The 15,967-nt window shown below is 43.9% G+C and overlaps 1 protein-coding gene across 4 annotated transcripts in view; it reads left to right on the top strand.

Moving 5' to 3' along the window:
- Window positions 1–15,967, top strand: part of SLC44A3 (solute carrier family 44 member 3) — a 99,470-nt gene that overhangs the window by 19,484 nt on the left and 64,019 nt on the right. For all 4 annotated transcript variants that reach the window (XM_021690038.2, XM_044914073.1, XM_044914074.1 and 1 more), the window contains 3 exons: window positions 8,754–8,914; window positions 11,233–11,322; window positions 12,551–12,675. In XM_021690038.2, coding sequence (XP_021545713.2) covers window positions 8,754–8,914; window positions 11,233–11,322; window positions 12,551–12,675 — 376 coding nt within the window. The remainder of the gene's footprint in view (window positions 1–8,753; window positions 8,915–11,232; window positions 11,323–12,550; window positions 12,676–15,967) is intronic.

The raw sequence follows: 15,967 nt of genomic DNA on the forward strand, positions 1-15,967 counted from the left end.
CTGGAACGTTCCCCATAATGGCCACTGCAATTCTACATTATTTTTGGTAAAACTTTTTTATCTTGCTGGATACCTGCAACTTCTAGGACTGTCATTCTTAGACATAAAATGAGCAGGTGCTCAGCACCAGAAGATGGCATGGTCAGCTCTCTGGGTGCAAAGGATCCCATTCCTTCTAGTTAGGCCTTTGGGTTTCGCAGAGTCAAACTAATACCTCAGAGGGACTTGCTACTGGGTTAGGGTTGTGTTTTACCGCATGCCTCATTGCACAGAAGTTTTCTTGAGGTTGGCAGGTGACCTAGTGTCAATCTAATCTGATCCATGACCAAGCATCCTAACGCAGGAGTCTGAGTTAGATGGCAAGTACTCTAACAGCTATTAAATGCTCCACCAATTCCCACCAATTTTTGTAGTGTTTTGGCCTCCAAGATCCCCACTAGCAATGGCCTTTATTTACATAAAACAAGACAAACAAATGTGTACCCCAACAAACCAGCAGTAACCAAAACATGGCACTGCAGACTGGCCAAGAGAAGGCCGTGCGTACCACCAGCAATCCCCTGTATGGACTAAACCAGCAGACTCCATTCAGGGTGACTGTGGACAGGAACTAAGAAGGGATTCCAACACGGAACTGTAGACTGAACCAAGGGCTAAAGACTGGTGCTCTGTTCGAGCCTCCTGTCAGTCCAGACTGACCTGTCCACCCTGGATTGGAAAGCCAGTTAGATCAGTAGCTTGAACACGAGGAGCATGGCTGAAACTGAGAGGAACCCACCAATGGCCCTCAGAAATGGGGAAAAAAACCATGAACTCAGAAGGCCTTGCAGAACGCTACAGTTGTGTTTCTCTTCCCCAAATGCCGTCAGAAGTTAGCTTCGGATCCCCAGCCCACCAAAATCTGTTAAAAAACAATTCCACCAAGGCAATGTGAAGATCTCATTGGCTTTATTTAATGATTCACGAATCAGACAGCACCCCACCCAGCAAGTAGAGGGGAGCTCTGGGGAGTTTTACAAATGGAAGATGTTTATAGGAAAGAGGGCGGGGCAAGCAAGTTAGCCAAAGGAGAGGACTGTTCCAGGCAAGGTTGTTTTTTCCCTTAGGAGAAGAGCAGCTATCTTGCAGATTGCCTCATCTTCTTCTGGAGGATGGAGAGAGCCCATGCAGCAGGCTCATTAGCACCCATCAGAAAATTTCTCGGACTGGTGAAGATTACATTTCTGGGGAAGGTTGAAATTGTATTAGGTATTAAGCCCCGGTTTGGGGACTCAGCCTAAGTGACACCATTTGGGGCCTGTGGTTTTCTTTTTAACAGCAGTATTGGATAAACAAATAGATAATTGGCTCAGAATTGAGGGCCCAGAAATAGAACTACATATACATGGTCAGTTGATTTTTTTTCTTTTTTTTGGGGGGGAGAGAGTGCGTGAGAGCAGGGTGGGTAGGGACAGAGAGAGAGTGAGAGAATCTCAAGCAGGCTCCATGCTCAGCACGGAGCCCAATGCGGGGCTCAGTCTCAGGACCCTAAAATTATGACCTGAGCTGAGATCAAGAGTTGGACACTTAACTGACTGGGTCACCCAGGCGCCGCCATGGTCAATTGATTTTTAATGAAAGTACCAAAGTAACTTCATGGGGTTAAAGAAGTTTTTCAACAAATGGTGCTGAAATAAGTGGAAAGACATAGGGAAAAAGTGACTCTTGTTCATTTTGTACCAGGACTCTTACCTCCTACCACACACAAAAAGTAATTCGAAGGGGCACCTGGGTAGCTTAGTCAGTTAAGCATCTGCCTTAGCTCAGGTCATGATCCCAGGGTCCTGGGATTGAGCCCCCATCGGGCTCCCTGCTCAGCGGGGAGTCTGCTTCTCCCTCTCCTCTGCCTGCCACTCCCCCTGCTTGTGCTCTCTGACAAATAAATAAATAAATAAAATCTTTTTTTTAAAAAGTAGTTTATAGTTCTAGAAATCAGATTAATAGTGCCTATGCGGGTTGGAGATTGATCAGAAGGGGGCTTGAGGGCACTTTCTGGGATGATAGAAATGGTCTATACCTTGAAAAGGGTGGCGGTTGCTTAAACATCTGTATTTGTCAAAGGTCCCTAATTGTATGTTTAAGATCTGTACATTTCACTTTACGTAAATTTTGCTTTAGTAAAAATAAAAGGAATCCCTTATATTCTGATTGAGACAGAGCGGCAAGATGTTGAAATTTTAAGAAGAAGAAAGACCATAGAGCGTATGCTGTATACTACCTTTTGCATAAAAAGGAGGCTATATCCTAAGTGTAATTTAGGTGTTTATATACATATAAGTGTGCGTGTGTGTATGCATATATATACATATTTGTGTAATTGTTATATCAGACAAACATAGCCTACAGGGTGTCATCAAAAAGCAACTTTATTTTTGTGTGGATACTTTTTTCTGGTTTTATTTCTTTATTGAAGTATAACATATAATTATGTCAGTTTCAGGTATACAGCATATTGATCCAACAGTTCTATACATTACTCAGTGCTCACCATGATAAGTGTAGTTACCATCTATCACCAAACAAAGTTATTCCAGCATTATCGACTGTGTTCCCTATGCTGTACTTTTAATCTCCGTGACTTACTTATTTTATAACTGGGTTTTTGTACCTCTTAACCCCCTTTTATCTATTTCACTATCCCCCTACCCACCTACCCTTTACAACCATCAGTTTGTTTTTTGTATTTGAGTCTGTTTTTTTTGGTTTCTTTGTTCATTTTTTTGTTTTTAGATTCCACATGTAAGTGAAATCATATGGTATTTGTCTTTCTCTGACTGACTTATTTCCTTTAGCGTAATAACCTCTAGGTCCATCCATGTTGTCACAGATGGCAAGATGTCATTCTTTTTATGGCTGAGTAATATTCCATTGTTTAAATATACCACCTCTTCTTTATCCATCTATTGACGGACACTTGGGTTGCTTCCATATCTTGGCTATTGTAAATAATGCTGTGAAAACATAGGGGTGTCTATGTATATTAGCATTTTTGTTTTGGGGGGGGTAAACACCCAGTAGTGAAATTACTGAATAATATGGGAATTTTATTTTTAATTTTGTGAGGAACCTCCATACTGTTTCCCACAGTGGCTGCACCTGTTTACATTCCCACCAACAGTGCACAAGTGTTCCTTTTCCTCCACATTCTCGCCAGCATGTATTTCTTGTCTTTTGATTCTAGCCATTCTGACAGGGGTAAGGTAATATTTCACTGTGATTTTGGTTTGCATTTCCCTGATGGTTAGTGATGTTGAGCATCTTTTCGATGTGTCTTGTGCCATCTGTATGTCTTCTTTGGAAAACTCTCTGTTCAGGTCTTCTGCCCATGTTTTAATTGGATTATTTGGTTTTTAGGTGTTGAATAAGTTCTTTATATATTTTGGATACCACCCTCCTGTCATATATTATTTGCAAATATCTTCTCCCATTCAGTAGGTTGCCTTTTTGTTTTGCTGATAGCTTCCTTCACTGTGCAGAAGCTTTTTATTTTGGTGTAGTCCCAATAGTTGATGTTTACTTTTGTTTCCCTTATCTGAGGAGACATATCTAGAAAAATGTTGCTAAGACCAATGTCAAAGAAATTACTGCCTATGTTTTCTTTCAGTAGTTTTATGGTTTCATGTCTCACCTTTAGGTCTTTAATCCATTTTGAGTTTATTTTTGTGTGTGGTGTTAGAAAGTAGTCCAGTTTCATTCTTTTGCATTTAGCTTCAGTTTTCCCAGCACCATTTATTGAGAGACTGTCTTTATATTCTTCCCTCTTTTGTCATAGATTAATTAACCATAAATGTGTGGATTTATTTTTGGGCTCTCTGTTCTCTTGATCTATGTATCTAATTTTGTGCCAATACCATACTGTTTGGATTATTACACGTTTGTAGTATATCTTGAAATCTAGGATTGTGATGTCTCCAGTTTTGTTCTTCTTTCTCAAGATTGCTTTGGCTATTTGGGGTCTTTTGTGGTTCTATACACACTTTAGGATTATTTGTTCTAGTTCTATGAAAAATGCTATTGGTATTTTGATAAAGGATTGCACTGAATCTATAGATTGCTTTGGGTAGTATGGACATTTTAGCAATATTTTTCCAGTCCATGAGCATGGGATATCTTTCCATTTGTGTTGGCCTCAATTTCTTTCATCAGTATTTTATAGTTTTCAAAGATTAGGTCTTTCACCTCCTTGGTTAAGTTAATTTCTAGGTATTCTTTTTGATGGAGTTGTAAATGAGATTGTTTTCCTAATTTCTCTTTCTCTGTTTTCTACTTTCTTTCTGTCTCTTTAAGTTTATTCAGTGGGACTAGTTTTTTCTCTGTCCCTGAATGAAAACACAGTTCCCAAGACTGCTGTGGTTACTTTTAAGTAATAATTACTCAGTCACTTTAAATGGTAAGAGATACTTTCCATTCAGTAATTAAAATGTTCAGCCCGCTATGATAGACTTCAGACTTGACTGACAGTTCAAACTTCTCCCTCTCCCCTCTTGGGCCAGGAGCGGATGGGAAGGCTTTGATCAGGGAAGGGGGCTGCAGTCCTCTCTCTCCTCCTCCTCCTCCTCCTCCTCACCTCTTTCCTCTCACAGTCTACTAAAACAGGCCTCTGACTCTCAGGGTTGGCACAGCAAAAGTGAAGAGGCGTAAGAGGGAACAGGAGCATTTTTATTGGACTGATACTAGTACCAGTTTTCTGGGTTTGGGAGATGTTCCAGCCAGCTTTCTCCCATGGACACATTTTGGGTTCTTTGGAGACTTCCCATCACTCTGGCGGTCTCAGCTGCAGTGTTCTTCACGTGGTCAAATGCATCTCTGCCCTGTATGGTCATTTGCTAAGTCTTCCCTGGTCCTGGGACCTCCAGCTTCTTTCTGCTAAGGGCCCCACAGTTTTCCATGAAGCTGTCTTAGACACCAAGGACACTAGCCTCCACTTCTCAGGGCTCAAACCTTAACCCATGAGGTCATCTAAGCCCTCTGAGTTTCCTAGGAAACACTTCTCATCTGACTTAGGAGTGGTATCTCTCACCCTCTCTCCCTTGGGGGACAAGAATGGATTCACATGAACATTCTTCTCTCTCAAAAAAACAAAAGCAAAACAAACAAATGAAAAACTCTTTAGAATTGCTCTTTTACATGATCCAATGTACTTATCAATACCTGTACAGAGTCAACTTTACTGTATCCAAATAAAAAATAAAATCAACCGAAGTATCAAGAATGTAGACTATGACAAATGAATTTAACTTAATACAAATATATGACATAACCTTGCTGAAGGGGGAAGAGAGAAAAGGAACTGACCTATGACGTAACTTTGGAAAACAGTTTTATGACTAAATACTGTGAACTAAAGACAAAAATAACTGTACATAGGCACCATGCTCTAGTAGGTAAGTTTGTTTCTCACAGGGGTACTAGTTAGCATTCCGACAGTACATACTAGGGTTGATTATAAGAGGACCTAGGATCAGTGACACCCCAGTAGGAATGAGCATACCTAGTACCCAGATATTGGTTTCTAAATACCATTTTCCAAGGGCTCCTTGGAGAAATGACTGATTTTAGGACTTGGATAAGGAAAATACAACATAAGGGTGGCATAATCTTGCAGAACCAGAAAGTGAGGATGTGCTCAAAATTACCCAGGGGCCGGCCTGAAAGACCTCCTAGTGGCCAAAGCTGGAATGATTTGAGCAACAGAATAAATAGCGATCATACTAGATTATAACCTAAAGAATAAATATCCATGATTAAATAAATAAATGGGGGGAGGGCACAGAGGGATGAATCTTTACAGAAGAATCCCAAATAATGTATGTAGATACTTCCCGCTTAATTTCCTTCCGCTTAAGGGTGGGCTGGGCTCAGTGACTCACTCCCAAAGAATCTAGAAAAATAGTAACATGACAGTGGAGAAACCTGACAGATACCAACCACCTTAGCCAAGTGATCAAGATTAACTTCACCAGTGATGTCATGTTGCTATCATGTTCCCCAATATGATTCTATGGCAAGAGCACTTCACCTCTGTGGTGTTCTTCTCCAGACCCATAACTGCAATCTAATTATGAGAAAACCTGAGGGACAATTTACCGAATACCTGACCATCAATCTTCAAAAGTGTCAAGGTCATGGGAAACAAAGAAAACCTAAGAAATTGTCATAGACCAAAGGACACATGACAACTAAATGCAACATGGCATCCTGGATTGTATTCTGGAAGAGAAAATAAAGACATTAATGAAAAGTGGTAAAATCCAAGTAAAGACTGTAGTTTAGTTAATAGGATAGTAACAATGTTAATTTCTTAATTTTCACAAATGTACTGTGGTTATGTTATGTACGATGTTAGGGCAAGGTGATTGAGGTATACATAGGAACACTCCGTAGCATCTTTGCAAGTTTTCTGTAACTTGAAAATTACTCCAAAATTAGAAATTTATTTTCTAAAATGTTCTTGTAATCTCCAACTCCTAACCCTTTTACACTCTCAGTGTGGGTGAGGGGTTTAAGAATAACCAGTTTTCTAATGCTTTTTTTTTTGGCAAGCCCAGTACAAAGGGGTCTAACATCTCATTTTGGAGTATAATTTCTATTATCTTTGAGCTTCAGCTGTGAACTTGCATTTAAATTTCCTATTACATTCACATATGTTTTAAAAAGTCTCTAGAATGATATATAGAGGGGCACCTGGCTGGCTCAGTAGGTAGAGCATGTGACTCTTGATCTCAGGTTGTGAGTTTGAGCCCCACATTGGGCATAGAGTTTACTTAAAGAAAAATAGGGGCTTCTGGGTGGCTCAGTCAGTTATGCAGCCAACTCTTGATTTCGTCTCAGATCATGATCTCGGGGTCCTGGGATCGAGCCCTGTGTTGGGCTTCATGCTCAGTGGCAAGTCTGCTTCAGGATTCTTTCCCTCTCTCTCTCTCTCTCCTCCTCTCCCCACCCCACCCTTTCCCTTGCTCACTCACCCGTGCACGCTGTCTCTCTAAAATAAGTAAATCTTAAATAAAGAAGAGAAAAAACAATGATATACTAGAAACAAAAACAATGGCTGCCTGAGAAGAAATGTGCTTTTCCTCAAAGAGAAAAAAACAGCCATTTCTCACTATTTATTCTATTGTACCTTTTGGAATTTGAGCCATGAGAATGTATTACGCCTTCAAATTTTTTAATTAGGGAAAAGCTGCTTATTTGTATTACCCTCCTCTTGAATCACTATTCAGTGACTCAGGAACTATTTCTGTAATGTTGTGACTTCCTAAGAAAGATTCTTCCATATGTTCTACGCCGTGTTCATTGAAAGTTCAGAAGCCATTTCTTTCTTCATGACAATGTAATACTGTTTGCATTTGGGTTCTCTCATGTTTCATCTTCACACATTTCAAAAAGTACTTGGTTTTTAGCAATTTTTCAGATAATTTGGCACTTCTTGGGTTGGGATAATTTTCACTGTGGGGACCCAAGGAAGGAAGGAAAGGCAGAAGCCCGTGAAGGTGCTTGTGGCCTCATTAAGAGTCATTAGGATGAACACCCGTTAAAGAAGATTTAGTATATATATAATGGAATATTATGCAACCATCAAAAAAACCCCCGAAATCTTGCCATTTGCAACGACGTGGATGGAACTAGAGGGTATTATGCTAAGTGAAATAAGTCAATCAGAGAAGGACAAGTATCATATGATCTCACTGATATGAGGAATTCTTAATCTCAGGAGACAAACTGAGGGTTGCTGGAGTGGTGGGGGTTGGGAGGGATGGGGTGGCTGGGTGATGGACATTGGGGAGGGTATGTGCTATGGTGAGCACTGTGAATTGTGTAAGACTGTTGAATCACAGACCTGTACCTCTGAAACAAATAATTTACATTATATGTTTAAAAAAAAAAAAAAAAAGATAGTAGGAAGGGAAAAATGAAGGGGGGGGAATCGGAGGGGGAGACAAACCATGAGAGACTATGGACTCTGAGAAACAAACTGAGGGTTCTAGAGGGGAGGGGGATGGGATGCGTAAGCCCAGTAATGGGTATTAAAGAGGGCACGTACTGAATGGAGCACTGGGTGTTATACGCAAACAATGAATCATGGAACACTACATCAAAAACTAATGATGTAATGTGTGGTGATTAACATAACATAATAAAATAAAATTAAAAAAAAAAAGATGAACATCGCTGAGCATTTTTATGTTTCAGGAAGAGGTCCCAAGAAGGTCAGCTTTTTCATCTACTGGTTATCAACTGCAGCTTTATTCATACATTCATCACTCCCCAGTACCCATTCTGTTCAGAGCAAGCCTGTCGAGCCTTATTCGCCTCCTTAAAGAGGATAGAATAAAGCTGCTTGTTTCATTGACACAGCTCCCCACTGAACCAGCCCCTTGTGTCTAACAGTTCTTTAAAGACATGCAACTCTTGTGCTGGAGTTGGAGTTTGTGTCTAAGAAGGGCCACTACAGGAGAGTCAGAAATGTCACTCTCCAAGTGTCGATTTCTGGTTTCCCTGGGTCCCCATCATCATTCCCCACCCAGAGCAGCTGATTACTTTAAGAGAGCACAGTTGCCTGGCTTTCTAAAGTGTATTTAGCAAACAGGATGCTAAACTTCTTTTTATTACTGCAGATCTTATGTTTTCTTATTTGTTGAGAATTTTAAACATGGTTTTTTTTTTAAGTCAAGTAATTAAATAAACATCTTTGCCATTTTTTCTTTCCTTTTTAGCAAGTCTTTCCCCTTGTTTAACCAATGCATCCCTCAAACGCCTGAGTGCTATTCCTTGTTTGCATCTGTTTTGATAAATGATGTCGACATCCTCCATCGAATTCTAAGTGGAATAATGTCAGGAAGAGACATAATCCTCGGCCTGTGTATCTTTGCATTAGGTAATTTTCAGTTAATTTTCTTACAGTGACTGTACCAAAGCTTCTAGCACTTACGTATGTTGTACAGTGAAAATTAGCCTCTTGACTTAAAGATAAAACTTCACGTATTTTCTTCATAAATATTTTCAATGTTTTAGGTTCAGCTGGGAGAGGGGACAATAGAATTAGGGGAACACCAGCCGGCTCTCTGCCAAGAGACCTCACTGAGTGTGGGTTTGCCTTAATATAGCGGCCATGTTCCAGAGCCTAGTCCTCAGCTCTGAGTAAGCATGGGTGTGCAAAGCAGATTCACAAACTGGCCAGTTTGCAAATTGGCAATGAAAATTACAACTGTCAGGGGAACCAGAAATGTGTGTCTTCTGGCCAGACTGCCCTCTCCACATGAGCAAGCCAGGTCAGAAGGTTGCTTGGTGAGCAAGGGAAGGAGGCACATGCATCGTGTTCAGTAGCATCAGACAGCAATGGCCTGATGTAGCCAACTGCCTGCTTTGGGTTGTAGGCAGGTCAAGGCCTCGAGCCAGGACATGCCTCTTTCAGGCATTTCTGGAAGCAGCTACCCCCACCCCTGACCCTTTAACTTCCTATTTGCTCTCCTCCAACTTGAAGAACCCCTTTAAGAGTCAACTTTCTCTTTGAACAAATTAACACATTCTGCCATTGTGGGCGGTAGTAATGGCCTGCTGTCTACCCCCTTCTGCAGTGGCTGCTCCCCAGCCGTTTGGTTGAAAGGAATTCTTCGGTCAGCCATGATTTTACCAGTTTACAAATTGAGTGTTCTGTAATTTCATTACCAGAGGGTTACTAATTCCTGAGTGCTTGGGGATGCCTAACTCGTCACCTTTATGCAACTTCCCGATTTCTTATGATCCAATGTGCCAGGCCTTGTGCTTACTCTTAACTCATTAAAACCTCATCAGAATGCTGTCACCACTTGCAGGAGGGGAAACCGAGGCTTAGGTTAAGTGACTTGGCCAAAGTCATATGGTGACTAGAGTGGGTGGCAGAGCTGAGACTTAACCCAGGGTGTGTTCTGATCCCCAAAGCCACATTCTTAACCACTACACCAAAATATCTATATGGAATCCTAAGATTTCTGGTTTAGAGAAAAAGTAAAATAGTATATATAAATTCACTGAAATGCTTAACATAAATTCATAAGCCTAAAAGCCCAAGTACTGGACAGTAATATACAGATTTTTTACATATACAGCTTACCAAAACATTAGAAAATTTTTCATTTCTAAAGGCATTAATTGGGGCGCCTGGGAGGCTCAGTCGTTTGAGCGTCTGCCTTCAGCTCAGGTCATGATCCCAGGGTCCTGGGATCAAGCCCCACATCGGGCTCCCTGCTCAGTGGGAAGCCTGCTTCTCCCTCTCCCTCCGCCTGCCGCTCTGCCTATCTGTGCTCTCTATCTCTCTGTCAAATAAATGAATAAAATCTTTAAAAAATAAAAATAAAAAAATAAAGGCGTTGATTTTTCATATTTAATAAGAATACCTGAAAACATTTAAAGTTAAAACTATACACAAGCTCAGGGGTGCCTGGGTGGCTCAGTCGTTAAGCGTCTGCCTTTGGCTCAGGTCATGATCCCAGGGTCCTGGGATTGAGTCCCACATCGGGCTCCCTGCTCGGCAGGAAGCCTGTTTCTCCCTCTCCCCCTGCTTGTGATCCTGCTCTCACTGTGTCTCTCTCTGTCAAATAAATAAATAAAATCTTTAAAAAAAAAAAAAACTATACACAAGCTCAATAAGAAGTCAAAAGAGTTAAGTATGGTAAAAAAAAAAAAAATTTTTTTTTAATGGTTCATTTGGACTTAAAAAAAACATTTTGGGGGCACCTGTAGTGGCTCAGTCAATTAAGCCTCTGACTTAGGTTCAGGTCGTGATCTGGGATTGGGCTCTGCGCTCAGTGGGGAGCCTGCTTGTCCTTCTCCCTCTCCCTCTGCCCCTCTGCTCATGCTCTCTCTCTCTCTCTCTCTCTCTCTCAAATAAATAAATAAATTCTTAAAAAAAACCACAACATTTTGGGTATTTGGGAATAAGACCTAATTAACAACAAAAAAAATTTTTTTAATTGAAGAAGAATGCTAGGGCTTCAGAAACTGGCTTACTATAGCAGACTGAACTTGTATATGCTTCAGAGAGTGCCCTGGGTGTGTCTTGTTGTTTTTGTTTAGTAGATGTCGAAGATATTTAGAAACTGAAGGAACTCCTCAGCCCTCCCTCTTCTGGGAGTCATGGTAGCCCTGCCATTGTCCTCATCACTCTCACACCTTGAGAGTGCTGTTGGGGTTTATATGTTCTGCTTAATTTTTCAGCCTTGTCTTTGGGCATGATGGTCACCTTCCGATTCATCACCACCCTCCTGGTTCACATTTTCATCGCACTGATTATTTCGGGACTGCTGTGTAAGTATTTCTACTTGATGGATTTCTTTTTGATTAAATGAAAAGCATTTTCATTAAGTATGGAACTTAAAAGTTGGCATTCTTGAGCTAAATAGGCTTCAGAGAGTCTCTCATCCAACCCCAGCATTTCACATATGAGAAAACTCAGAGCCAGAGAGGACAAAGGGACTTGCTTGTGTCCTGCAGATACTCGCCAAGTTGATGCCAGTCTGTGGTCTCTCCTGCTCTCTCCAGCAGTCCTCGTGGCCATACCATTAACAGACTCCAAGGCTTGTTGGAAAGAATGCCTGCTTTTAAAGAATGTCTTCTGACCTTTCACATCAGCCGTTGATATGTAGGTCCCCACAGTTGTCATGCAAAGTCTCCCACCAGTCTAAAACGATTCAGGCCCTGAGCTGGCGCAGGGTCCCAAAGACCCTCCCCTGTGCCCACTGGTTCCCGTTTTGTGGCCGGAATGTGGGTCCATCCAGGGGTTGTCAGGAAAGGGGGTCTGAGAGGTAGGGGCACACAGGAATTTCAAGGTAGCAGCTATTTACCAGCTGGCATGGGATACTTGAACTTTTAATAATTGGTATGACTGTAGGGTTTCATTCCCCTGAATAATCAGCTCTGCCCTCAGCAACTTAGAGCCCTACAGCTCACAGGTGCACAGCATGCCATGCTGGAGGACGGGCACAGCAGCTTATGATGGACCCTTTCCCACCTAGGACAAGGAAAGACCAATGTGACCCTCCTCTAGTCACCGTGGTGGTGTTGTAGGTGCAGGTAGTGCTAAAACGGAGGGCATGTGCAATGTCAGGCTACCCACCCAGACTTGTGAGTGCCACGCTGACGTCCCCGTTCCCGCAGGGTCGGCACCAGTGGAGCTCATCGGGCAGTTCTAGACTTTGGACTTGAATGGTGTTCCCCTCACTGCCCTGCCCGTGCACTTTCCGCCCTGCTCACATCCATACCCAGTCTGCAGGCTGGGCTGGCAGGAGGCACCTGTGTTCTGGAATCCCCTCCCTGTGCCTCCCAAAGACAGGCAGCCACTGCGGGCCCAGACAGTCCTTGGGGAGGCTACCCTGGCCCTGGCCAGCTCCTCTGGAGGGTTGGTTGGTACACATAAAGCCCCAGGCCCTTGGGACCCACCGCCCGAGCCAGGCCACCCCGTGTGTGGTCCACATGCTGGAGGGGGGGCAGTTACCCATGCATCTGTGCTGAGTTGACCTGGTGTTTTGCTTTCTAGTTGTCTGTGGTGTCTTATGGTGGCTGTATTACGACTATACCCATGACCTCAGCATAGAACTGGACACAGAAAGGGAAAATATGAAGTGTTTGCTGGGGTTTGCTGTTCTATCTACAGTAATCACGGTAAGAAACGCCCTTCCAGCGGGAGGTCAAGTAGCCTGCTAAAACTCTGAAATCCGAATAATAGGATTGTAACTAAAAACAACTAGAATTTGGGTGGGTTTTTTTTTAACCTCAGCGTATGCATACATAAAAGTATGGTGAATGAATACACGTTTAGTGCGTTCTCTTTTTTATTTGCAATACCCACATAGGAATAAATCAAAACCTTCAAAAAAAGAAAAAAAAAAAAAACAGGAAAAAAGACCTTACCTTCTTCCCAGGTCATTTCTGCCAGCTCTCAGAGGTTGATTTGTTACTTGTGCTGATTCATTTTCCTTGAACACAGTAGAACCATTTTTACCCCCAAGTGGCAGTAAGGTGGACGCTGTAAGGAGTGGGGGTCAGGGGGCAGACTTAACGACAGTTCCTGTTTCCTGTTTGTGAGGAGGCTCCCCCTTCCAGCCAGTGGATGCTCTGCCCCCTCCAGGGTGTGGCAGCTCCCACTGCCCTTGAACACAGAGAGCCCTTTATTTCCAAACCCGCGGGCCACTGGGTGATTTTGGTGTTCAGAGAATCCACTGCCTCCCCGTGAACACCCTAGTTGAAAACCGGCAAACAGAATGTTGAGGCAGCAGATATGGTTGTTGTGGGAGGAGGGAGCTTGGAAAATCATTCAGGTCACTCCGCAGGGGGCATTAAAAGCCTTAGAATCACAAGGCTGTGGAGGGGGGCTGGGGCTGATTTTTAGGCCACCATGGCCATCCTTGCTGGCGTGTTGCTTACTCACCGTTTATGGATGGGCAACAGCTAGGGTTCCCACAAGCCCTTTAATTCTTCGGGCGAGCGCAGACTCTCTCACCAGTTCTTGGCTAAGGAGAGCCTTCCATTCCCATATTTGGTAGTCTCCACATTTTCTCCTTTCTAGTGAGGTTTCAGGTGTGTGTTCGTCACATGGAGTGCATCTCAGGGAGCAAGTGTATGACTAAGGAAAGTTCCTGATCTGTCCTGCCCTGGGCAGGGACCAGGCCTGCAGCTGCTCCAGGGCCTGTGAGGAGGCTGAAGGAGAAGGGACCCCCTGCGCCCCAGGTGGAGGCTGGAGCAGTTGGGCAGTGGGGAGGGAGTGGGGGGACAGCCTGCCTTCTCCCTGAGCCCTCCATAGGGCTTCCTTTGTCTCCACACACTGAACCTTTAATGGCCACCCAGACTCCAGAGTCAGGGGTGACTTCTCTTCTCTGAGCGTAAGGTTAGCGCGAGGGAAGGCTGTGAAGGCAGAGAGGCTGTTCTCACCTGTGTCTGTGAGGACTGTTCAGGGGCTGTGTCAGAGGGTAGCAGCAAACCAGCTCCCACACCATTCCCATGGTACATTTGTCACCGCTAGTTACTAAGTTCCTGCCAAGTGCTGGTTGCTGGGCGGGCATGTCCTCACAAGAGCCCTAGATTGTTCATTGCCATTTACTGAGCCCCTCTCATGCACTGGGTCCTGCACTAGGCAACAGAGCTAGCAAGACAAAGCACACCAATAGCACCTGCCCCCTGATTAGATGAATTGCAAAGCAAGCAACCGCATGACGTGGTACACGGGAAAGACTCTAGCCTTTGTGGTCTCGGGTGGGTGTTCAGACCTACTACCCACTATGTGACCTCACAGAATGACTTGGCCTTAGGCCTGGGTCTCCTCATTTGTCAAATGGGAATATTCCTGCAAGATTCCACAGACTTCCCTCCTCCCTAGGGAGCATCCGCCACAGAAGCTCGGCATTCCTATAGAGAGCCACCCCTAATGCCCCTGACTGGAGACCTGGGGCTGAGGACGTGGGGCTGGCTATAGGGCAAGAGGGTAACTCCACCTAAGAAAACCACTGCCCACCTGCTTCTTCTCCCCACCAGCCCAGCTTGGCTCCCACAGGACCCTGGCACAAGGTGAGGGAAGGAAGACAGGGAAAGTCACATTATGTCCTCTAGTCAGACACCACTCCCTGTCCCCAGTGCTGGTATCCAAGGGGAAAGAGGAGTTAACAGCTACCCCTCTTCTCCCTCACTCTGCCTTTCTTACCCCCACTTCTCCAGAGAAGCAAAAGAGAGGGGGAAACCAACCTTAGCAAGAGGGGAATAGAAGCAGAAGAAAGGTCCCCTCCTTCAACCCTCATCCCTTCTTGCTTGCTCACATGGGAGCCCCGTCTCGCTCGTCTTCCCCCACTCCCTCCCTACATGTTGGAGCCCAGCAGGGACCGAGAGTCTCATCTAGTGAAGATTTCCCAGGGAAATCCTTGTCTGCTACCAGGACACTTGGGTGGATATATGGTCCTGTCTCCTGAGTTCCCAGAAGCTACCTTACAAATCAACTTGAAAACATTGTTCTGGGAAGATGGGGGCTGCGTATGAACGTTGTCTAAATAGTTTCACAAAAAGCGCTAGCTGTGGGCGCCTGGGTGGCTCAGTTGGTTAAGCGACTGCCTTCGGCTCAGGTCATGATCCTGGAGTCCCGGGATCGAGTCCCGCATCGGGCTCCCTGCTCGGCGGGGAGTCTGCTTCTCCCTCTCCCACTCCCCGTTTGTGTTCCCTCTCTCGCTGTGTCTTTCTCTGTCAAATAAATAAATAAAATCTTTAAAAAAAAAAAAAAAGCGCTAGCTGTGATGAAGAAAAGAGGGTGACTGGTATTAAACACATACCTCAGGGCATCAGCTTAGGAGCACAGGCTGAAGGGCAGCTCCTGGAGGCTTAGAGCCCAGAAGAGTGAAGTCAGGACATGACCCCCATGGTGCATCAGCCCTGCTGCCCAGCCCGGCCTCGCTCACACCCCCAGTGCCATCCCCATTAGGTAATGCTGATCCCTGCTGAGACTGGGGAGAGGGTCAGGTTAGAGTTGACTCTACGCTTCTAATGAACATCCTTGCAGTGTACTTAAGAATGTGAGAGGAGTATTGTATGCATGTATATAACTTGTAAAACACACATGCATTGAAATATGCATATGTTAGCTTTCTACTCAGGGCTAGAAGCCAAGTTTATTTACCTAAAGATCATATAATTTTGCTTCATGAAAATTTTAAGTAAAACCAAAAAAAGGTCCCTCTTTCTTATTGATAGTAGAAAATGCAGAGTTGGAAATTCCTACTTAGCCTTTACAACTTAGGGGTGTCTGGGCATGTTCAGCTGGGGCAGGAGGCTCTGTTCCCAGTTTTGGGAGCAGTTTTAGTTTATCCCACCTTCCTTTGACTTTCCTCCACTAAACTGTGAGATCCTTTGGGCCAGGAATGCCTCAGGCCAGCTGGAAGAGGAAGGGTATCTTAGGCTAAAGGAATGACACATGTGG

The sequence above is a fragment of the Neomonachus schauinslandi genome, chromosome 4, assembly GCF_002201575.2.
Source record: "Neomonachus schauinslandi chromosome 4, ASM220157v2, whole genome shotgun sequence".
Taxonomy (NCBI): domain Eukaryota; kingdom Metazoa; phylum Chordata; class Mammalia; order Carnivora; family Phocidae; genus Neomonachus; species Neomonachus schauinslandi.